The sequence below is a fragment of the Phyllobates terribilis genome, unplaced genomic scaffold (assembly GCF_046119375.1).
Source record: "Phyllobates terribilis strain yellow unplaced genomic scaffold, ASM4611937v1 Scaffold_1__5_contigs__length_1240528914, whole genome shotgun sequence".
Taxonomy (NCBI): Eukaryota; Metazoa; Chordata; class Amphibia; order Anura; family Dendrobatidae; genus Phyllobates; species Phyllobates terribilis.
In genome coordinates this window covers 879,709,064-879,733,856 of record NW_027362761.1, presented here as the reverse complement: position 1 = coordinate 879,733,856, position 24,793 = coordinate 879,709,064, and the positions used below count along the sequence as shown (strand labels likewise).

Sequence of the window (24,793 nt, the reverse complement as noted above, 5' to 3'; positions counted from 1 at the left end):
AGCAAGGTACTAGCTGTGCCTACATGTTGTACAGGAACAGTCAGGGAGCATGGTGCTAGCTGTGCCTTCATGTTGTACAGGAATAGTCAGGGAGCAGGGTACTAGCTGTGCCTACATGTTGTACAGGAATAGTCAGGGAGCAAGGTGCTAGCTGTGCCTTCGTGTTGTACAGGAATAGTCAGGGAGCAGGGTGCTAGCTGTGCCTTCGTGTTGTACAGGAATAGTCAGGGAGCAGGGTGCTAGCTGTGCCTTCGTGTTGTACAGGAATAGTCAGGGAGCAGGGTACTAGCTGTGCTTACATGTTTACAGGAATAGTCAGGGAGCATGGTACTAGCTGTGCCTTCATGTTGTACAGGAACAGTCAGGGAGCAGGGCACTAGCTGTGCCTTCATGTTGTACAGAAATAGTCAGGGAGCAGGGTACTAGCTGTGCCTACATGTTTACAGGAATAGTCAGGGAGCAGGGTGCTAGCTGTGCCTTCGTGTTGTACAGGAATAGTCAGGGAGCAGGGTACTAGCTGTGCCTTCATGTTGTACAGGAATAGTCAGGGAGCAGGGTGCTAGCTGTGCCTTCTTGTTGTACAGGAATAGTCAGGGAGCAGGGTACTAGCTGTGCCTTCATGTTGTACAGGAATAGTCAGGGAGCAGGGTACTAGCTGTGCCTACATGTTTACAGGAATAGTCAGGGAGCAGGTTGCTAGCTGTGCCTTCGTGTTGTACAGCAATAGACAGGGAGCAGGGTACTAGCTGTGCCTTCATGTTGTACAGGAATAGTCAGGGAGCATGGTGCTAGCTGTGCCTTCATGTTGTACAGGAATAGTCAGGGAGCAGGGTACTAGCTGTGCCTTCATGTTGTACAGGAATAGTCAGGGAGCAGGGGACTAGCTGTGCCTTCATGTTGTACAGGAATAGTCAGGGAGCAGGGGACTAGCTGTGCCTTCATGTTGTACAGGAATAGTCAGGGAGCAGGGTACTAGCTGTGCCTTCGTGTTGTACAGGAATAGTCAGGGAGCAGGGTACTAGCTGTGCCTTCATGTTGTACAGGAATAGTCAGGGAGCAGGGGACTAGCTGTGCCTTCATGTTGTACAGGAATAGTCAGGGAGCAGGGTACTAGCTGTGCCTTCATGTTGTACAGGAATAGTCAGGGAGCAGGGTACTAGCTGTGCCTTCGTGTTGTACAGGAATAGTCAGGGAGCAGGGTACTAGCTGTGCCTTCATGTTTACAGGAAGAGTCAGGGAGCAGGGCACTAGCTGTGCCTACATGTTTACAGGAATAGTCAGGGAGCAGGGTATTAGCTGTGCCTTCATGTTGTACAGGAACAGTCAGGGTGCAGGGTACTAGCTGAGCCTTCATGTTGTACAGGAACAGTCAGAATAGTCAGGGAGCTGGGTACTAGCTGTGCCGTCAGGTTGTACAGGAATAGTCAGGGAGCAGGGCACTACATGTGCCGTCATATTGTACAGGAACAGTCAGGGAGCAGGGTACTAGCTGTGCCTTCATGTTTACAGGAATAGTCAGGGAGCATGGTACTAGCTGTACCTACATGTGTACAGGAATAGTCAGGGAGCAGGGTACTAGCTGTGCCTACATGTGTATAGGAATAGTCAGGGAGCAGGTTACTAGCTGTGCCTACATGTGTACAGGAATAGTGAGGGAGCAGGGTACTAGCTGTGCCTACATGTTTACAAGAATAGTCAGGGAGCAGGGTACTAGTTGTGCCTACATGTTTACAGGAATAGTCAGGGAGCAGGGCACTAGCTGTGCCTACATGTTTACAGGAATAGTCAGGGAGCAGGGCACTAGCTGTGCCTACACGTTTACAGGAATAGTCAGGGAGCAGGGCACTAGCTGTGCCTACATGTTTACAGAAATAGTCAGGGAGCATGGTACTAGCTGTGCCTACATGTTTAGAGGAATAGTCCTGGAGCAGGGTACTAGCTGTGCCTACATGTTTACAGGAATAGTCAGGGAGCAGGGTACTAGCTGTGCCTACATGTTTACAGGAATAGTCAGGGAGCAGTGTTCTAGCTGTGCCTACATGTGTACAGGAATAGTCAGGGAGCAGGGCACTAGCTGTGCCTACATGTTTACAGGAATAGTCAGGGAGCAGGGTACTAGCTGTGCCTACATGTTTACAGAAATAGTCAGGGAGCAGGGCACTAGCTGTGCCTACATGTTTACAGGAATAGTCAGGTAGCAGGACACTAGCGGTGCCTACATGTGTACAGGGAGCAGGGTACTAGCTGTGCCTTCATGTTTACAGGCATAGTCAGGGAGCAGGGCACTAGCTGTGCCTTCATGTTGTACAGGAACAGTCAGGGAGCAGGGTTCTAGCTGTGCCTTCATGTTGTACAGGAACAGTCAGGGAGCAGGGCACTAGCTGTGCCTTCATGTTGTACAGGAACAGTCAGGGAGCAGGGTACTAGCTGAGCCTTCATGTTGTACAGGAACAGTCAGAATAGTCAGGGAGCTGGGTACTAGCTGTGCCGTCAGGTTGTACAGGAATAGTCAGGGAGCAGGGCACTACCTGTGCCGTCATGTTGTACAGGAATAGTCAGGGAGCATGGTACTAGCTGTGCCTTCATGTTGTACAGGAACAGTCAGGGAGCAGGGTACTAGCTGTGCCTTCATGTTTACAGTAATAGTCAGGGAGCATGGTACTAGCTGTGCCTACATGTGTACAGGAATAGTCAGGGAGCAGGGTACTAGCTGTGCCTACATGTGTATAGGAATAGTCAGGGAGCAGGTTACTAGCTGTGCCTACATGTGTACAGGAATAGTGAGGGAGCAGGGTACTAGCTGTGCCTACATGTTTACAAGAATAGTCAGGGAGCAGGGTACTAGTTGTGCCTACATGATTACAGGAATAGTCAGGGAGCAGGGCACTAGCTGTGCCTACATGTTTAGAGGAATAGTCCTGGAGCAGGGTACTAGCTGTGCCTACATGTGTACAGGAATAGTCAGGGAGCAGGGTTCTAGCTGTGCGTACATGTTTACAGGAATAGTCAGGGAGCAGGGCACTAGCTGTGCCTACATGTTTACAGGAATAGTGAGGGAGCAGGGCACTAGCTGTGCCTATATGTTTACAGGAATAGTCAGGGAGCAGGGTACTAGCTGTGCCTACATGTTTACAGGAATAGTCAGGGAGCAGGGTACTAGCTGTGCCTACATGTTTACAGGAATAGTCAGGGAGCAGTGTTCTAGCTGTGCCTACATGTGTACAGGAATAGTCAGGGAGCAGGGCACTAGCTGTGCCTACATGTTTACAGGAATAGTCAGGGAGCAGGGTACTAGCTGTGCCTACATGTTTACAGAAATAGTCAGGGAGCAGGGCACTAGCTGTGCCAACATGTTTACAGGAATAGTCAGGGAGCAGGGCACTAGCGGTGCCTACATGTGTACAGGGAGCAGGGTACTAGCTGTGCCTTCATGTTTACAGGAATAGTCAGGGAGCAGGGCACTAGCTGTGCCTTCATGTTGTACAGGAACAGTCAGGGAGCAGGGTACTAGCTGTGCCTTCTTGTTGTACAGGAACAGTCAGGGATCAGGGCACTAGCTGTGCCTTCATGTTGTACAGGAACAGTCAGGGAGCAGGGTACTAGCTGAGCCTTCATGTTGTACAGGAACAGTCAGAATAGTCAGGGAGCTGGGTACTAGCTGTGCCGTCAGGTTGTACAGGAATAGTCAGGGAGCAGGGCACTACCTGTGCCGTCATGTTGTACAGGAATAGTCAGGGAGCATGGTACTAGCTGTGCCTTCATGTTGTACAGGAACAGTCAGGGAGCAGGGTACTAGCTGTGCCTTCATGTTTACAGTAATAGTCAGGGAGCATGGTACTAGCTGTGCCTACATGTGTACAGGAATAGTCAGGGAGCAGGGTACTAGCTGTGCCTACATGTGTATAGGAATAGTCAGGGAGCAGGTTCCTAGCTGTGCCTACATGTGTACAGGAATAGTGAGGGAGCAGGGTACTAGCTGTGCCTACATGTTTACAAGAATAGTCAGGGAGCAGGGTACTAGTTGTGCCTACATGTTTACAGGAATAGTCAGGGAGCAGGGCACTAGCTGTGCCTACATGTTTAGAGGAATAGTCCTGGAGCAGGGTACTAGCTGTGCCTACATGTGTACAGGAATAGTCAGGGAGCAGGGTTCTAGCTGTGCCTACATGTTTACAGGAATAGTGAGGGAGCAGGGTACTAGCTGTGCCTACATGTTGTACAGGAACAGTCAGGGAGCAGGGCACTAGCTGTGCCTTCATGTTGTACAGGAACAGTCAGGGAGCAGGGTACTAGCTGTGCCTTCATGTTTACAGGAATATTCAGGGAGCAGGATACTAGCTGTGCCTACATGTTTACAGGAATAGTCAGGGAACAGGGTACTAGCTGTGCCTACATGTTTACAGGAATAGTCAGGGAGCAGGGTACTAGCTGTGCCTACATGTCTACAGGAATAGTCAGGGAGCAGGGCACTAGCTGTGCCTACATGTTTACAGGAATAGTCAGGGAGCAGGGTACTAGCTGTGCCTACATGTTTACAGGAATAGTCAGGGAGCAGGGTACTAGCTGTGCCTACATGTTTACAGGAATAGTGAGGGAGCAGGGCACTAGCTGTGCCTACATGTTTACAGGAATAGTGAGGGAGCAGGACACTAGCTGTGCCTACATGTTTACAGGAATAGTCAGGGAGCAGGGTACTAGCTGTGCCTACATGTTTACAGGAATAGTGACTGAGCCGGGTACTAGCTGTGCGTACATGTTTACAGGAATAGTGAGGGAGCAGGGTACTAGCTGTGCCTTCATGTTGTACAGGAATAGTGAGGGAGCAGGGTACTAGCTGTGCCTACATGTTTACAGGAATAGTGAGGGAGCAGGGCACTAGCTGTGCCTACATGTTTACAGGAATAGTCAGGGAGCAGGGCACTAGCTGTGCCTACATGTTTACAGGAATAGTCAGGGAGCAGGGTACTAGCTGTGCCTACATGTTTACAGGAATAGTCAGGGAGCAGGGCACTAGCTGTGCCTACATGTTTGCAGTAATAGTCAGGGAGCAGGGCACTAGCTGTGCCTACATGTGTACAGGGAGCAGGGTACTAGCTGTGCCTTCATGTTTACAGGAATAGTCAGGGAGCAGGGTACTAGCTGTGCCTTCATGTTTACAGGAATAGTCAGGGAGCAGGGTACTAGCTGTGCCTACATGTTTACAGGAATAGTCAGGGAGCTGGGTACTAGCTGTGCCTACATGTTTACAGGAATAGTCAGGGAGCAGGGTACTAGCTGTGCCTACATGTTTACAGGAATAGTCAGGGAGCTGGGTACTAGCTGTGCCTACATGTTTACAGGAATAGTCAGGGAGCAGGGTACTAGCTGTGCCTACATGTTTACAGGAATAGTCAGGGAGCAGGGTACTAGCTGTGCCTACATGTTTATAGGAATAGTCAGGGAGCAGGGTACTAGCTGTGCCTACATGTTTACAGGAATAGTCAGGGAGCAGGGTACTAGCTGTGCCTACATGTTTACAGAAATAGTTAGGGAGCAGGGTACTAGCTGTGCCTACATGTTTACAGGAATAGTCAGGGAGCAGGGTAATAGCTGTGCCTACATGTTTACAGGAATAGTCAGGGAGCAGGGTACTAGCTGTGCCTACATGTTTACAGGAATAGTCAGGGAGCAGGGTACTAGCTGTGCCTACATGTTTACAGGAATAGTCAGGGAGCTGGGTACTAGCTGTGCCTACATGTTTACAGGAATAGTCAGGGAGCAGGGTACTAGCTGTGCCTACATGTTTACAGGAATAGTCAGGGAGCTGGGTACTAGCTGTGCCTACATGTTTACAGGAATAGTCAGGGAGCAGGGTACTAGCTGTGCCTACATGTTTACAGGAATAGTCAGGGAGCAGGGTACTAGCTGTGCCTACATGTTTATAGGAATAGTCAGGGAGCAGGGTACTAGCTGTGCCTACATGTTTACAGGAATAGTCAGGGAGCAGGGTACTAGCTGTGCCTACATGTTTACAGAAATAGTTAGGGAGCAGGGTACTAGCTGTGCCTACATGTTTACAGGAATAGTCAGGGAGCAGGGTAATAGCTGTGCCTACATGTTTACAGGAATAGTCAGGGAGCAGGGTACTAGCTGTGCCTACATGTTTACAGGAATAGTCAGGGAGCAGGGTACTAGCTGTGCCTACATGTTTACAGGAATAGTCAGGGAGCAGGGTACTAGCTGTGCCTTCATATTTACAGGAATAGTCAGGGAGCAGGGCACTAGCTGTGCCTACATGTTTACTGGAATAGTCAGGGAGCAGAGTACTAGCTGTGCCTTCATGTTGTACAGGAATAGTCAGGGAGCAGGGTACTAGCTGTGCCTTCATGTTTACAGGAATAGTCAGGGAGCAGGGTACTAGCTGTGCCTACATGTTTACAGGAATAGTCAGGGAGCAGGGTACTAGCTGTGCCTACATGTTTACAGGAATAGTCAGGGAGCAGGGCACTAGCTGTGCCTACATGTTTACAGGAATAATCAGGGGGCAGGGCACTAGCTGTGCCTACATGTTGTACAGGAATAGTCAGGGAGCAGGGTACTTGCTGTGCCTACATGTTTACAGGAATAGTCAGGGAGCAGGGCACTAGCTGTGCCTTCATGTTTACAGGAATAGTCAGGGGGCAGGGCACTAGCTGTGCCTACATGTTTACAGGAATAGTCAGGGGGCAGGTCACTAGCTGTGCCTACATGTTTACAGGAATAGTCAGGGGGCAGGGCACTAGCTGTGCCTACATGTTAACAGGAATAGTCAGTGGGCAGGGCACTAGCTGTGCCTACATGTTTACAGGAATAGTCAGGGAGCAGGGCACTATCTGTGCCTACATGTTTACAGGAATAGGCAGGGACCAGGGTACTAGCTGTGCCTACATGTTTACAGGAATAGTCAGGGACCAGGGTACTAGCTGTGCCTTCATGTTTACAGGAATAGTCAGGGAGCAGGGTACTAGCTGTGCCTACATGTTTACAGGAATAGTGAGGGGGCAGGGCACTAGCTGTGCCTACATGTTTACAGGAATAGTCAGGGAGCAGGGTACTAGCTGTGCCTACATGTTTACAGGAATAGTCAGGGAGCAGGGCACTAGCTGTGCCTACATGTTTACAGGAATAGTCAGGGAGCAGGGCACTAGCTGTGCCTACATGTTTACAGGAATAGTCAGGGAGCAGGGTACTAGCTGTGCCTACATGTTTACAGGAATAGTCAGGGGGCAGGGCACTAACTGTGCCTTCATGTTTACAGGAATAGTCAGGGAGCAGGGTACTAGCTGTGCCTACATGTTGTACAGGAATAGTCAGGGAGCAGGGCACTAGCTGTGCCTTCATGTTTACAGGAATAGTCAGGGAGCAGGGCACTAGCTGTGCCTACATGTTTACAGGAATAGTCAGGGGGCAGGGCACTAGCTGTGCCTACATGTTTACAGGAATAGTCAGGGGGCAGGGTACTAGCTGTGCCTACATGTTGTACAGGAATAGTCAGGGAGCAGGGTACTAGCTGTGCCTACATGTTTACAGGAATAGTCAGGGAGCAGGGTACTAGCTGTGCCTACATGTTTAAAGGAATAGTCAGGGAGCAGGGCACTAGCTGTGCCTACATGTTTACAGGAATAGTCAGGGGGCAGGGCACTAGCTGTGCCTACATGTTTACAGGAATAGTCAGGGAGCAGGGCACTAGCTGTGCCTACATGTTTACAGGAATAGTCAGGGGGCAGGGCACTAGCTGTGCCTACATGTTTACAGGAATAGTCAGGGGGCAGGGCACTAGCTGTGCCTACATGTTTACAGGAATAGTCAGGGGGCAGGGCACTAGCTGTGCCTACATGTTTACAGGAATATTTAGGGGGCAGGGCACTAGCTGTGCCTACATGTTTACAGGAATAGTCATCAACCAGGGTACTAGCTGTGCCTACATGTTTACAGGAATAGTCAGGGAGCAGGGTACTAGCTGTGCCTTCATGTTTACAGGAATAGTCAGGGAGCAGGGCACTAGCTGTGCCTACATGTTTACAGGAATAGTCAGGGAGCAGGGCACTAGCTGTGCCTACATGTTTACAGGAATAGTCAGGGGGCAGGGCACTAGCTGTGCCTACATGTTTACAGGAATAGTCAAGGGGCAGGGCACTAGCTGTGCCTTCATGTTTACAGGAATAGTCAGGGAGCAGGGCACTAGCTGTTCCTACATTTTTACAGGAATAGTCAAGGGGCAGGGCACTAGCTGTGCCTACATGTTTACAGGAATAGTCAGGGAGCAGGGTACTAGCTGTGCCTTCATATTTACAGGAATAGTCAGGGAGCATTGTACTAGCTGTGCCTACATGTGTACAGGAATAGTCAGGGAGCAGGGTACTAGCTGTGCCTACATGTGTATAGGAATAGTCAGGGAGCAGGTTACTAGCTGTGCCTACATGTGTACAAGGATAGTGAGGGAGCAGGGTACTAGCTGTGCCTACATGTTTACAGGAATAGTCAGGGAGCAGGGTACTAGTTGTGCCTACATGTTTACAGGAATAGTCAGGGAGCAGGGCACTAGCTGTGCCTACACGTTTACAGGAATAGTCAGGGAGCAGGGTACTAGTTGTGCCTACATGTTTACAGGAATAGTCAGGGAGCAGGGCACTAGCTGTGCCTACACGTTTACAGGAATAGTCAGGGAGCAGGGCACTAGCTGTGCCTACACGTTTACAGGAATAGTCAGGGAGCAGGGCACTAGCTGTGCCTACATGTTTACAGGAATAGTCCTGGAGCAGGGTACTAGCTGTGCCTACATGTGTACAGGAATAGTCAGGGAGCAGGGTACTAGCTGTGCGTACATGTTTACAGGAATAGTCAGGGAGCAGGGCACTAGCTGTGCCTACATGTTTACAGGAATAGTGAGGGAGCAGGGCACTAGCTGTGCCTATATGTTTACAAAAATAGTCAGGGAGCAGGGTACTAGCTGTGCCTACATGTTTACAGGAATAGTCAGGGAGCAGGGTACTAGCTGTGCCTACATGTTTACAGGAATAGTCAGGGAGCAGGGCACTAGCTGTGCCTTCATGTTTACAGGAATAGTGAGGGAGCAGGGTACTAGCAGTGCCTACATATTTACAGGAATAGTGAGGGAGCAGGGCACTAGCTGTGCCTACATGTTTACAGGAATAGTGAGGGAGCAGGGTACTAGCTGTGCCTACATGTTGTACAGGAACAGTCAGGGAGCAGGGCACTAGCTGTGCCTTCATGTTGTACAGGAACAGTCAGGGAGCAGGGTACTAGCTGTGCCTTCATGTTTACAGGAATAGTCAGGGAGCAGGATACTAGCTGTGCCTACATGTTTACAGGAATAGTCAGGGAGCAGGGTACTAGCTGTGCCTACATGTTTACAGGAATAGTCAGGCAGCAGGGTACTAGCTGTGCCTACATGTTTACAGGAATAGTCAGGGAGCAAGGTACTAGCTGTGCCTACATGTTTACAGGAATAGTCAGGGAGCAGGGTACTAGCTGTGCCTTCATGTTGTACAGGAACAGTCAGGGAGCAGGGCACTAGCTGTGCCTTCATGTTGTACAGGAATAGTCAGGGAGCAGGATACTAGCTGTGCCTACATGTTTACAGGAATAGTCAGGGAGCAGGGTACTAGCTGTGCCTACATGTTTACAGGAATAGTCAGGGAGCAGGGTACTAGCTGTGCCTACATGTCTACAGGAATAGTCAGGGAGCAGGGTACTAGCTGTGCCTACATGTTTACAGGAATAGTGAGGGAGCAGGGCACTAGCTGTGCCTACATGTTTACAGGAATAGTCAGGGAGCAGGGCACTAGCTGTGCCTACATATTTACAGGAATAGTCAGGGAGCAGGGTACTAGCTGTGCCTACATGTTTACAGGAATAGTCAGGGAGCAGGGTACTAGCTGTGCCTACATGTTTACAGGAATAGTCAGGGAGCAGGGCACTAGCTGTGCCTTCATGTTTACAGGAATAGTCAGGGAGCAGGGCACTAGCTGTGCCTACATGTTTACAGGAATAGTCAGGGAGCAGGGTACTAGCTGTGCCTACATGTTTACAGGAATAGTGAGGGAGCAGGGTACTAGCTGTGCCTACATGTTTACAGGAATAGTCAGGGAGCAGGGTACTAGCTGTGCCTACATGTTTACAGGAATAGTCAGGGGGCAGGGCACTAGCTGTGCCTACATGTTTACAGGAATAGTCAGGGGGCAGGATACTAGCTGTGCCTACATGTTTACAGGAATAGTCAGGGAGCAGGGCACTAGCTGTGCCTACATGTTTACAGGAATAGTCAGGGAGCAGGGTACTAGCTGTGCCTACATGTTTACAGGAATAGTCAGGGGGCAGGGCACTAGCTGTGCCTACATGTTTACAGGAATAGTCAGGGAGCAGGGCGCTAGCTGTGCCTTCATGTTTACAGGAATAGTCAGGGAGCAGGGTGCTACCTGTGCCTTCATGTTTACAGGAATAGTCAGGGAGCAGGGTACTACCTGTGCCTACATGTGTACAGGAATAGTCAGGGAGCAGGGTACTAGCTGTGCCTACATGTTTACAGGAATAGTCAGGGAGCAGGGTACTAGCTGTACCTACATGTTTACAGGAATAGTCAGGGAGCAGGGTACTAGCTGTGCCTACATGTTTACAGGAATAGTCAGGGAGCAGGGCACTAGCTGTGTGCCTACATGTTTACAGGAATAGTCAGGGAGCAGGGCGCTAGCTGTGCCTTCATGTTTACAGGAATAGTCAGGGAGCAGGGTGCTACCTGTGCCTTCATGTTTACAGGAATAGTCAGGGAGCAGGGTACTACCTGTGCCTACATGTGTACAGGAATAGTCAGGGAGCAGGGTACTAGCTGTGCCTACATGTTTACAGGAATAGTCAGGGAGCAGGGTACTAGCTGTACCTACATGTTTACAGGAATAGTCAGGGAGCAGGGTACTAGCTGTGCCTACATGTTTACAGGAATAGTCAGGGAGCAGGGCACTAGCTGTGTGCCTACATGTTTACAGGAATAGTCAGAGAGCAGGGTGCTAGCTGTGCCTACATGTTTACAGGAATAGTGAGGGAGCAGGGTACTAGCTGTGCCTACATGTTTACAGGAATAGTCAGGGAGCAGGGTACTAGCTGTGCCTACATGTTTACAGGAATAGTCAGGGAGCAGGGTACTAGCTGTGCCTACATGTTTACAGGAATAGTCAGGGAGCAGGGTACTAGCTGTGCCTACATGTTTACAGTAATAGTCAGGGAGCAGGGTACTAGCTGTGCCTACATGTTTACAGGAATAGTCAGGGAGCAGGGTGCTAGCTGTGCCTTCATGTTTACAGGAATAGTCAGGGAGCAGGGTGCTAGCTGTGCCTTCGTGTTGTACAGGAATAGTCAGGGAGCAGGGTACTAGCTGTGCCTTCATGTTGTACAGGAATAGTCAGGGAGCAGGGTGCTAGCTGTGCCTTCGTGTTGTACAGGAATAGTCAGGGAGCAGGGCACTAGCTGTGCCTTCATGTTTACAGGAATAGTCAGGGAGCAGGGTGCTAGCTGTGCCTTTGTGTTGTACAGGAATAGTCAGGGAGCAGGGTACTAGCTGTGCCTACATGTTTACAGGAATAGTCAGGGAGCAGGGCACTAGCTGTGCCTACATGTGTACAGGAATAGTCAGGGAGCAGGGTGCTAGCTGTGCCTTCGTGTTGTACAGGAATAGTCAGGGAGCAGGGTACTAGCTGTGCCTACATGTTTACAGGAATAGTCAGGGAGCAGGGCACTAGCTGTGCCTACATGTTTACAGGAATAGTCAGGGAGCAGGGTGCTAGCTGTGCCTACATGTTTACAGGAATAGTGAGGGAGCAGGGTACTAGCTGTGCCTACATGTTTACAGGAATAGTCAGGGAGCAGGGTACTAGCTGTGCCTACATGTTTACAGGAATAGTCAGGGAGCAGGGCACTAGCTGTGCCTACATGTTTACAGGAATAGTCAGGGAGCAGGGCACTAGCTGTGCCTACATGTTTACAGGAATAGTCAGGGAGCAGGGCACTAGCTGTGCCTACATGTTTACAGGAATAGTCAGGGAGCAGGGCACTAGCTGTGCCTACATGTTTACAGGAATAGTCAGGGAGCAGGGCACTAGCTGTGCCTTCGTGTTGTACAGGAATAGTCAGGGAGCAGGGTACTAGCTGTGCCTATATGTTTACAGGAATAGTCAGGGAGCAGGGCACTAGCTGTGCCTACATGTGTACAGGAATAGTCAGGGAGCAGGGCACTAGCTGTGCCTACATGTTTACAGGAATAGTCAGGGAGCAGGGCACTAGCTGTGCCTTCGTGTTGTACAGGAATAGTCAGGGAGCAGGGTACTAGCTGTGCCTACATGTTTACAGGAATAGTCAGGGAGCAGGGCACTAGCTGTGCCTACATGTGTACAGGAATAGTCAGGGAGCAGGGCACTAGCTGTGCCTTCATGTTTACAGGAATAGTCAGGGAGCAGGGTGCTAGCTGTGCCTTCGTGTTGTACAGGAATAGTCAGGGAGCAGGGTACTAGCTGTGCCTACATGTTTACAGGAATAGTCAGGGAGCAGGGTGCTAGCTGTGCCTTCGTGTTGTACAGGAATAGTCAGGGAGCAGGGTACTAGCTGTGCCTTCGTGTTGTACAGGAATAGTCAGGGAGCAGGGCACTAGCTGTGCCTTCATGTTTACAGGAATAGTCAGGGAGCAGGGTGCTAGCTGTGCCTTCGTGTTGTACAGGAATAGTCAGGGAGCAGGGTACTAGCTGTGCCTACATGTTTACAGGAATAGTCAGGGAGCAGGGCACTAGCTGTGCCTACATGTGTACAGGAATAGTCAGGGAGCAGGGTGCTAGCTGTGCCTTCGTGTTGTACAGGAATAGTCAGGGAGCAGGGCACTAGCTGTGCCTTCATGTTTACAGGAATAGTCAGGGAGCAGGGTGCTAGCTGTGCCTTCGTGTTGTACAGGAATAGTCAGGGAGCAGGGTACTAGCTGTGCCTACATGTTTACAGGAATAGTCAGGGAGCAGGGCACTAGCTGTGCCTACATGTGTACAGGAATAGTCAGGGAGCAGGGTGCTAGCTGTGCCTTCGTGTTGTACAGGAATAGTCAGGGAGCAGGGCACTAGCTGTGCCTTCATGTTTACAGGAATAGTCAGGGAGCAGGGTGCTAGCTGTGCCTACATGTGTACAGGAATAGTCAGGGAGCAGGGTACTAGCTGTGCGTACATGTTTACAGGAATAGTCAGGGAGCAGGGCACTAGCTGTGCCTACATGTTTACAGGAATAGTCAGGGAGCAGGGCACTAGCTGTGCGTACATGTTTACAGTAATAGTCAGGGAGCAGGGCACTAGCTGTGCCTACATGTTTACAGGAATAGTCAGGGAGCAGGGCACTAGCTGTGCCTACATGTTTACAGGAATAGTCAGGGAGCAGGGTACTAGCTGTGCCTACATGTTTACAGGAATAGTCAGGGAGCAGGGCACTAGCTGTGCCTACATGTTTACAGGAATAGTCAGGGAGCAGGGCACTAGCTGTGCCTACATGTGTACAGGAATAGTCAGGGAGCAGGGTGCTAGCTGTGCCTTCGTGTTGTACAGGAATAGTCAGGGAGCAGGGCACTAGCTGTGCCTTCATGTTTACAGGAATAGTCAGGGAGCAGGGTGCTAGCTGTGCCTACATGTGTACAGGAATAGTCAGGGAGCAGGGTACTAGCTGTGCGTACATGTTTACAGGAATAGTCAGGGAGCAGGGTACTAGCTGTGCCTACATGTTTACAGGAATAGTCAGGGAGCAGGGCACTAGCTGTGCCTACATGTTTACAGGAATAGTCAGGGAGCAGGGCACTAGCTGTGCGTACATGTTTACAGTAATAGTCAGGGAGCAGGGCACTAGCTGTGCCTACATGTTTACAGGAATAGTCAGGGAGCAGGGCACTAGCTGTGCCTACATGTTTACAGGAATAGTCAGGGAGCAGGGTACTAGCTGTGCCTACATGTTTACAGGAATAGTCAGGGAGCAGGGCACTAGCTGTGCCTACATGTTTACAGGAACAGTCAGGGAGCAGGGCACTAGCTGTGCCTACATGTGTACAGGAATAGTCAGGGAGCAGGGCACTAGCTGTGCCTTCATGTTTACAGGAATAGTCAGGGAGCAGGGTACTAGCTGTGCCTACATGTGTACAGGAATAGTCAGGGAGCAGGGTACTAGCTGTGCGTACATGTTTACAGTAATAGTCAGGGAGCAGGGCACTAGCTGTGCCTACATGTTTACAGGAATAGTCAGGGAGCAGGGCACTAGCTGTGCCTACATGTGTACAGGAATAGTCAGGGAGCAGGGTGCTAGCTGTGCCTTCGTGTTGTACAGGAATAGTCAGGGAGCAGGGCACTAGCTGTGCCTTCATGTTTACAGGAATAGTCAGGGAGCAGGGTACTAGCTGTGCCTACATGTGTACAGGAATAGTCAGGGAGCAGGGCACTAGCTGTGCCTACATGTTTACAGGAATAGTCAGGGAGCAGGGCACTAGCTGTGCGTACATGTTTACAGTAATAGTCAGGGAGCAGGGCACTAGCTGTGCCTACATGTTTACAGGAATAGTCAGGGAGCAGGGCACTAGCTGTGCCTTCATGTTTACAGGAATAGTCAGGGAGCAGGGTACTAGCTGTGCCTACATGTGTACAGGAATAGTCAGGGAGCAGGGTACTAGCTGTGCCTACATGTGTACAGGAATAGTCAGGGAGCAGGGCACTAGCTGTGCCTTCATGTTTACAGGAATAGTCAGGGAGCAGGGTACTAGCTGTGCCTACATGTGTACAGGAATAGTCAGGGAGCAGGGCACTAGCTGTGCCTTCATGTTTACAGGAATAGTCAGGGAGCAGGGTACTAGCTGTGCCTACATGTGTACAGGAATAGTCAGGGAGCAGGGCACTAGCTGTGCGTACATGTTTACAGGAATAGTCAGGGAGCAGGGCACTAGCTGTGCGTACATGTTTACAGTAATAGTCAGGGAGCAGGGTACTAGCTGTGCGTACATGTTTACAGTAATAGTCAGGGAGCAGGGTACTAGCTGTGCCTACATGTTTACAGGAATAGTCAGGGAGCAGGGCACTAGCTGTGCGTACATGTTTACAGGAATAGTCAGGGAGCAGGGCACTAGCTGTGCCTACATGTTTACAGGAATAGTCAGGGAGCAGGGCACTAGCTGTGCGTACATGTTTACAGGAATAGTCAGGGAGCAGGGCACTAGCTGTGCGTACATGTTTACAGTAATAGTCAGGGAGCAGGGTACTAGCTGTGCGTACATGTTTACAGTAATAGTCAGGGAGCAGGGCACTAGCTGTGCCTACATGTTTACAGGAATAGTCAGGGAGCAGGGTGCTAGCTGTGCCTACATGTGTACAGGAATAGTCAGGGAGCAGGGCACTAGCTGTGCCTACATGTGTACAGGAATAGTCAGGGAGCAGGGTACTAGCTGTGCGTACATGTTTACAGTAATAGTCAGGGAGCAGGGCACTAGCTGTGCCTACATGTTTACAGGAATAGTCAGGGAGCAGGGTGCTAGCTGTGCCTACATGTGTACAGGAATAGTCAGGGAGCAGGGCACTAGCTGTGCCTACATGTGTACAGGAATAGTCAGGGAGCAGGGTACTAGCTGTGCGTACATGTTTACAGGAATAGTCAGGGAGCAGGGCACTAGATGTGCGTACATGTTTACAGTAATAGTCAGGGAGCAGGGCACTAGCTGTGCCTACATGTTTACAGGAATAGTCAGGGAGCAGGGCACTAGCTGTGCCTACATGTTTACAGGAATAGTCAGGGAGCAGGGTACTAGCTGTGCCTACATGTTTACAGGAATAGTCAGGGAGCAGGGCACTAGCTGTGCCTACATGTTTACAGGAACAGTCAGGGAGCAGGGCACTAGCTGTGCCTACATGTGTACAGGAATAGTCAGGGAGCAGGGCACTAGCTGTGCCTTCATGTTTACAGGAATAGTCAGGGAGCAGGGTACTAGCTGTGCCTACATGTGTACAGGAATAGTCAGGGAGCAGGGTACTAGCTGTGCGTACATGTTTACAGTAATAGTCAGGGAGCAGGGCACTAGCTGTGCCTACATGTTTACAGGAATAGTCAGGGAGCAGGGCACTAGCTGTGCCTACATGTGTACAGGAATAGTCAGGGAGCAGGGTGCTAGCTGTGCCTTCGTGTTGTACAGGAATAGTCAGGGAGCAGGGCACTAGCTGTGCCTTCATGTTTACAGGAATAGTCAGGGAGCAGGGTACTAGCTGTGCCTACATGTGTACAGGAATAGTCAGGGAGCAGGGCACTAGCTGTGCCTACATGTTTACAGGAATAGTCAGGGAGCAGGGCACTAGCTGTGCGTACATGTTTACAGTAATAGTCAGGGAGCAGGGCACTAGCTGTGCCTACATGTTTACAGGAATAGTCAGGGAGCAGGGCACTAGCTGTGCCTTCATGTTTACAGGAATAGTCAGGGAGCAGGGTACTAGCTGTGCCTACATGTGTACAGGAATAGTCAGGGAGCAGGGTACTAGCTGTGCCTACATGTGTACAGGAATAGTCAGGGAGCAGGGCACTAGCTGTGCCTTCATGTTTACAGGAATAGTCAGGGAGCAGGGTACTAGCTGTGCCTACATGTGTACAGGAATAGTCAGGGAGCAGGGCACTAGCTGTGCCTTCATGTTTACAGGAATAGTCAGGGAGCAGGGTACTAGCTGTGCCTACATGTGTACAGGAATAGTCAGGGAGCAGGGCACTAGCTGTGCCTACATGTGTACAGGAATAGTCAGGGAGCAGGGCACTAGCTGTGCCTACATGTGTACAGGAATAGTCAGGGAGCAGGGCACTAGCTGTGCGTACATGTTTACAGGAATAGTCAGGGAGCAGGGCACTAGCTGTGCGTACATGTTTACAGTAATAGTCAGGGAGCAGGGTACTAGCTGTGCGTACATGTTTACAGTAATAGTCAGGGAGCAGGGCACTAGCTGTGCCTACATGTTTACAGGAATAGTCAGGGAGCAGGGTGCTAGCTGTGCCTACATGTGTACAGGAATAGTCAGGGAGCAGGGCACTAGCTGTGCCTACATGTGTACAGGAATAGTCAGGGAGCAGGGTACTAGCTGTGCGTACATGTTTACAGTAATAGTCAGGGAGCAGGGCACTAGCTGTGCCTACATGTTTACAGGAATAGTCAGGGAGCAGGGTGCTAGCTGTGCCTACATGTGTACAGGAATAGTCAGGGAGCAGGGTGCTAGCTGTGCCTTCGTGTTGTACAGGAATAGTCAGGGAGCAGGGCACTAGCTGTGCCTACATGTGTACAGGAATAGTCAGGGAGCAGGGTACTAGCTGTGCCTACATGTGTACAGGAATAGTCAGGGAGCAGGGCACTAGCTGTGCCTTCATGTTTACAGGAATAGTCAGGGAGCAGGGTACTAGCTGTGCCTACATGTGTACAGGAATAGTCAGGGAGCAGGGCACTAGCTGTGCCTTCATGTTTACAGGAATAGTCAGGGAGCAGGGTACTAGCTGTGCCTACATGTGTACAGGAATAGTCAGGGAGCAGGGCACTAGCTGTGCGTACATGTTTACAGGAATAGTCAGGGAGCAGGGCACTAGCTGTGCGTACATGTTTACAGTAATAGTCAGGGAGCAGGGTACTAGCTGTGCGTACATGTTTACAGTAATAGTCAGGGAGCAGGGTACTAGCTGTGCCTACATGTTTACAGGAATAGTCAGGGAGCAGGGCACTAGCTGTGCGTACATGTTTACAGGAATAGTCAGGGAGCAGGGCACTAGCTGTGCCTACATGTTTACAGGAATAGTCAGGGAGCAGGGCACTAGCTGTGCGTACATGTTTACAGGAATAGTCAGGGAGCAGGGCACTAGCTGTGCGTACATGTTTACAGTAATAGTCAGGGAGCAGGGTACTAGCTGTGCGTACATGTTTACAGTAATAGTCAGGGAGCAGGGCACTAGCTGTGCCTACATGTTTACAGGAATAGTCAGGGAGCAGGGTGCTAGCTGTGCCTACATGTGTACAGGAATAGTCAGGGAGCAGGGCACTAGCTGTGCCTACATGTGTACAGGAATAGTCAGGGAGCAGGGTACTAGCTGTGCGTACATGTTTACAGTAATAGTCAGGGAGCAGGGCACTAGCTGTGCCTACATGTTTACAGGAATAGTCAGGGAGCAGGGTGCTAGCTGTGCCTACATGTGTACAGGAATAGTCAGGGAGCAGGGCACTAGCTGTGCCTACATGTGTACAGGAATAGTCAGGGAGCAGGGTACTAGCTGTGCGTACATGTTTACAGGAATAGTCAGGGAGCAGGGCACTAGATGTGCGTACATGTTTACAGTAATAGTCAGGGAGCAGGGCACTAGCTGTGCCTACATGTTTACAGGAATAGTCAGGGAGCAGGGCACTAGCTGTGCCTACATGTTTACAGGAATAGTCAGGGAGCAGGGTACTAGCTGTGCCTACATGTTTACAGGAATAGTCAGGGAGCAGGGCACTAGCTGTGCCTACATGTTTACAGGAACAGTCAGGGAGCAGGGCACTAGCTGTGCCTACATGTGTACAGGAATAGTCAGGGAGCAGGGCACTAGCTGTGCCTTCATGTTTACAGGAATAGTCAGGGAGCAGGGTACTAGCTGTGCCTACATGTGTACAGGAATAGTCAGGGAGCAGGGTACTAGCTGTGCGTACATGTTTACAGTAATAGTCAGGGAGCAGGGCACTAGCTGTGCCTACATGTTTACAGGAATAGTCAGGGAGCAGGGCACTAGCTGTGCCTACATGTGTACAGGAATAGTCAGGGAGCAGGGTGCTAGCTGTGCCTTCGTGTTGTACAGGAATAGTCAGGGAGCAGGGCACTAGCTGTGCCTTCATGTTTACAGGAATAGTCAGGGAGCAGGGTACTAGCTGTGCCTACATGTGTACAGGAATAGTCAGGGAGCAGGGCACTAGCTGTGCCTACATGTTTACAGGAATAGTCAGGGAGCAGGGCACTAGCTGTGCGTACATGTTTACAGTAATAGTCAGGGAGCAGGGCACTAGCTGTGCCTACATGTTTACAGGAATAGTCAGGGAGCAGGGCACTAGCTGTGCCTTCATGTTTACAGGAATAGTCAGGGAGCAGGGTACTAGCTGTGCCTACATGTGTACAGGAATAGTCAGGGAGCAGGGTACTAGCTGTGCCTACATGTGTACAGGAATAGTCAGGGAGCAGGGCACTAGCTGTGCCTTCATGTTTACAGGAATAGTCAGGGAGCAGGGTACTAGCTGTGCCTACATGTGTACAGGAATAGTCAGGGAGCAGGGCACTAGCTGTGCCTTCATGTTTACAGGAATAGTCAGGGAGCAGGGTACTAGCTGTGCCTACATGTGTACAGGAATAGTCAGGGAGCAGGGCACTAGCTGTGCCTACATGTGTACAGGAATAGTCAGGGAGCAGGGCACTAGCTGTGCCTACATGTGTACAGGAATAGTCAGGGAGCAGGGCACTAGCTGTGCGTACATGTTTACAGGAATAGTCAGGGAGCAGGGCACTAGCTGTGCGTACATGTTTACAGTAATAGTCAGGGAGCAGGGTACTAGCTGTGCGTACATGTTTACAGTAATAGTCAGGGAGCAGGGCACTAGCTGTGCCTACATGTTTACAGGAATAGTCAGGGAGCAGGGTGCTAGCTGTGCCTACATGTGTACAGGAATAGTCAGGGAGCAGGGCACTAGCTGTGCCTACATGTGTACAGGAATAGTCAGGGAGCAGGGTACTAGCTGTGCGTACATGTTTACAGTAATAGTCAGGGAGCAGGGCACTAGCTGTGCCTACATGTTTACAGGAATAGTCAGGGAGCAGGGTGCTAGCTGTGCCTACATGTGTACAGGAATAGTCAGGGAGCAGGGTGCTAGCTGTGCCTTCGTGTTGTACAGGAATAGTCAGGGAGCAGGGCACTAGCTGTGCCTACATGTGTACAGGAATAGTCAGGGAGCAGGGTACTAGCTGTGCGTACATGTTTACAGTAATAGTCAGGGAGCAGGGCACTAGCTGTGCCTACATGTTTACAGGAATAGTCAGGGAGCAGGGTGCTAGCTGTGCCTACATGTGTACAGGAATAGTCAGGGAGCAGGGTACTAGCTGTGCCTTCGTGTTGTACAGGAATAGTCAGGGAGCAGGGTACTAGCTGTGCCTACATGTTTTACAGGAAATTACATTTTACAACTAAAGAAGTAGAAAGTACTAATTCTTAATATATCATACCAGTTTATGAAAATGTGTATGCTGGATTATCTGTTTTGTCACATATTATCTATTCTTCCATAGGAGGTGTCATCAACTTGTCTGTACCCATTGTATTGACTGCAACTAATGAGGAAAAGCTGAGACTCGATGGCTGCACAGCTTTTGCGCTCATTTATGAAGGAAGGCGAGTGGCCATTTTACGTCATCCAGAGTTTTATGAGCACAGGAAAGAGGAAAGATGTGCCAGACAATGGGGAACAACCTGTAATGAGCACCCATATATTAAGGTCTGATTGACATCACTTTTACTGTGGTTTAGACCTGAAGAAAAATGTCTAAAACGAATGCATTTGTTTCTTTCATTACCAGCATAACCTGTTTAAAAGTGTTGACGTGTATGAAATGCTTGGACATCTTTCGAACAATATTTTTGCTGTTGCTTTGAGTTAGATTGACCAGCAGAGGGTGTCCTTGCAGTGTTTTTAATCCACTTTACCAGCATGACAGGCAGTTAACTCAAGGGGCTGCATTTCTTTCATCATATTGATTTTACTAGATCAGGTCATAAGATTGGTAGCTGCTCAGGACATTGCGAAAGCATTGCTAGTCATAAGATGTACAACCGCAGCTTTAGTGTAGTGAACGTCACTGTAATTTTATTTATACAAACTTTTTTTCTCTTCATTTTTTTTTCTTCTAAGGCTATGTGCCCACGATGCAGAAGTGCTCAGGATTTTTTCCTGAGCGTTTCTGCATCTCCCTGGCAGATAAAAACGCATGTGGATTGTACATGCGTTTTCCTGCCAGGGACATGCGGATGCGAAGCGTTCTTCACATGCATTTCCGCATGCTGGTTGACAAGTGCTTTCCAAGCGATTTTAGCATAATTTGGAAAGTGCTTGACAACTTGGTCACACTATATAAATCCATGCAAACAGCATGGATTTATATAGTGTGACCCGAGAGAATGTAAAAAATATATATATATAATTTATTTATTTACCCTCCGATGGCCCGCGCTGTCTTGCTTCGCTCGGTCCCGGCTGCCGGCAGCGGTACACTGAAGGACCTTCCGACGTCAGCGTCGCGTGACCCGTCACATGACTCTGACGTCAGCGCAGGTCCTTCATTCCATCGCGAAGTGCCGGGAAGCAAGAAGGAGCGCAGCGCGGGCCGCCAGAAGTTAAGTATACATTTATTTTTTATTCTTTTTTTACAGCTTTTTTAATGGTACCTGGGTGTGGATGAGTCTCCTGTCCTCCACACCCGGGTACCATCCGCACATTAGAACGCGCCAATTACGCAAGTACAGATGCAGTCTTGCGTAATTGGTGCGTTCTAATGCAAGTCAATGGCGGCGAAAACGCAGCACTAATTCAAAATAATTGGTAGTGCTGCGTTTTTTTCCGCAATGATGATCCGCAGCGGAAATTTATGCAGCATGTGCACAGCACATGCGGATTATCATTGGGGGACATGGCAGACCTTCTACCAAGCGTTTTTTAAGCGTTTCTGCAGCGTTTTTGCCGCTGCGGAAACGCTTAAAATACGCATCTTGGGCACACAGCCTAAGTGTTTCTTCTAAATTTTTCCTTTTACCTTTTTTCTCTCTACTTTTTATAATAAATGGTACCCTATACACAAGCCCCACCCAATACACATGAAAAAGCACCACTTACACACACACACACACACACACACACACACACACACACACACACACACAGTGTTTTGAAAAATAAAATAAAAAGGGCCCATTCGTCAAGAAGATGCTATTCACCAGATGAGGCATACGCTTTTCTTGCCTCCTACACAGATCCCAGGCAGTGAGGAAGATTCCACATTCCTCCTCCTCCTCATCTAGTGAGAAAGGACCCCCAGCAAGGCGCCTTAGGACCCAGGCAACCCCTACCGCAATCAATCCCATGTGGACTGCACCCCCTGAAAATTATCAACCTGTTATTCCAGATTTCATCTTCAGCTCTGGAATCCAATTTGACTTTACAGGCTTCACTGAAATTGACTTTTTCAAATTATTTTTCAGCGAGGAAATAATAAATCTTATGGTGGCCCAGACAAATTTGTATGCCCATCAATTTTTCACCCAAAATCCCTATACGTCATCATACGTCAGATGGACCCCTGTAAATGCAGCAGAGATGATGACATTTTGCGGCATTGTGCTGCATATGAGCATAGTCATAAATCCAGAGCTTCGGTAATACTGGTAATCTGTATGGCCAAGACGAAAACACGATTTGAAGCAATGCAAGCATTTTTGCATTATAAGGATAATGAACAGTGTCCTCCCCGAGACTATTCTACCTTTGATCGTCTATACAAAATTTGGCCAGCAGTTGAACACTTCAGCAGAAAATTTGTTGAGGCTACAACCCCCAAAGGGACATCTCTGTAGATGAATCTCTGGTTCATTTCAAAGGGAGGCTAAAATTCCAACAATACCTGCTCAGTAAAAGGGCAAGATACGGAACTAAACTGTACAAGCTGTGTGAAAGTACATCAGGTTACACCCACAGATTTAGGGTCTACAAAAGGAATGGCACCCAGATTAACACCCCTTAATGCCCCCTTGTCCTGGAGGTCAGTGGGAAAATTGTGTGGGAATTGCTGAATAAGGGTTATCACCCTTACGTAGATAACGTTTACACCAGCATGCCAATCTTTAAGACCCTCTCTGTCAGAAGTACAGTTGCATGTGGCACTGTGCCGCTAATTGGGCAACTGCTGAGAAAGGGCGAAAGCAGAGCCCAATGCAGCGACAATATTTTGGTGGTCAAGTCTAAGGACAAGAAGGATGTCCTTATCTTGACCACCATACACCGTGACAGCCGCTCCCATGTCACTGTCCGAGGCACCACAACACAAGTCCCAAAGCCAAATTGTATCTTGGATTATAATAAGTACATGAGGGGTGTAGATCTCTCAGATCAGGTCCTCAAACCATACAGTGCCATGCGAAAAGCTAAAGTATAGTACTAAAAATTGGCAGTGCACATTGTACAGATGGCACTGTACAATGCTTCTGTGCTGTTTTGATGTACAGGCAATACGGGGACCTTCCTTCAGTTTCAGGAGGTAGTCATCAAGGCTCTAATGTTTGGCTCTCAGGAAGGTGAGTGTCCCAGTACTTCTGAAACTGATGGAGCCAGTATCGTCCCAGGTCAACATTTTCCAGGAGAGGTTCCCCAAACAGCGAAGAAGGGAAAATCACAAAAAAGGTGCAGAGTATGCTCCAAGAGGGGAATCCACAAAGACACAATTTACCATTATGAAACCTGGCCTTTGCATGGAGGATTGCTTCAAAGCATACCACACATCCACAGATTAATAAAATTTGTTTTTACCCTGTTGACTCAACACACTTTTATAATCTGATGTACTCCGCACAATTCACACATACCACATTATGAATTCATACACCAGTAAAACCAAAAGCATTACATTCATTAGGCTTTGTGCCCACATTGCAGAAATGAAGCAGAAAATTTCTGCTTCATTTCCGCATGTCCTCTCCCGGAAAAATGCTTGCGGAATTTTGCAAGCGTTTTTCGCGCGTTTATGATGCTTATGGGAAATGCGGAATTGCCTTGCGTTTATTGCATTGACAAGGCAATTCCGCATGCGTGTCCGCAAAATTAATGGACATGCTGCGGATTTTTGAGCGCAGCATAAACGCTGCGGAAAAATCCGCAGCATGGGCATTGAAATTGCGGATTCTCATTGGGGACCATGTGGGACGAATTAACAAGCGTTTCACAAGCATAGTAACATAGTAACATAGTTTTTAAGGTTGAAGGAAGACTAAGTCCATCTAGTTCAACCCATAGCCTAACATGTTGATCCAGAGGAAGGCAAAAAAAAAACATGTGGCAACACTAAGCTCCACATTGGGAAAAAAAATTCCTTCCCGACTCCATACGACAATCAGACTAGTTCCCTGGATCAACGCCCTATCAAGGAATCTAGTATTTATAACCTGTAATGTTATACTTTTCAAGAAAGGCATCCATGCCCTTCTTAAATTTTAACAGTGAATCACTCATTACAACATCATGTGGCAGAGAGTCCCATAGTCTCACTGCTCTTACAGTAAAGAATCCCCGTCTGTGATTATGTTTAAACCTTCTTTCCTCCAGACGTAGAAGATGCCCCCTTGTCCCCGTCTCAGGCCTCAGAGTAAAAAGATCAGTAGAAAGGTCTTTGTACTGTCCCCTCATATACTTGTACATAGTAATAAGATCACCCCTAAGCCTTCTTTTTTCCACAGTAAATAACCCCAAGTGTAATAACCTGTCTTGATATTGCAGACCCCCCAGTCCTCTAATAACCTTGGTCGCTCTTCTCTGCACCCGCTCTAGTTCAGCTATGTCTTTCTTATACACCGAAGACCAGAACTGTAGACAGTATTCTAAGTGTGGTCGCACTAATGACTTGTATAGAGGTAAAATTATGTTCTCCTCATGAGCATCTATGCCTCTTTTAATGCATCCCATTATTTTATTTGCCTTTGC

General features: G+C 49.0%; 1 protein-coding gene across 1 annotated transcript in view; it reads left to right on the top strand.

Annotated features, from left to right (window-relative positions):
* Window positions 1–24,793, top strand: part of PAPSS1 (3'-phosphoadenosine 5'-phosphosulfate synthase 1) — a 132,894-nt gene that overhangs the window by 65,783 nt on the left and 42,318 nt on the right. The window contains exon 8 of the mRNA XM_073639675.1: window positions 20,343–20,548. Coding sequence (XP_073495776.1) covers window positions 20,343–20,548 — 206 coding nt within the window. The remainder of the gene's footprint in view (window positions 1–20,342; window positions 20,549–24,793) is intronic.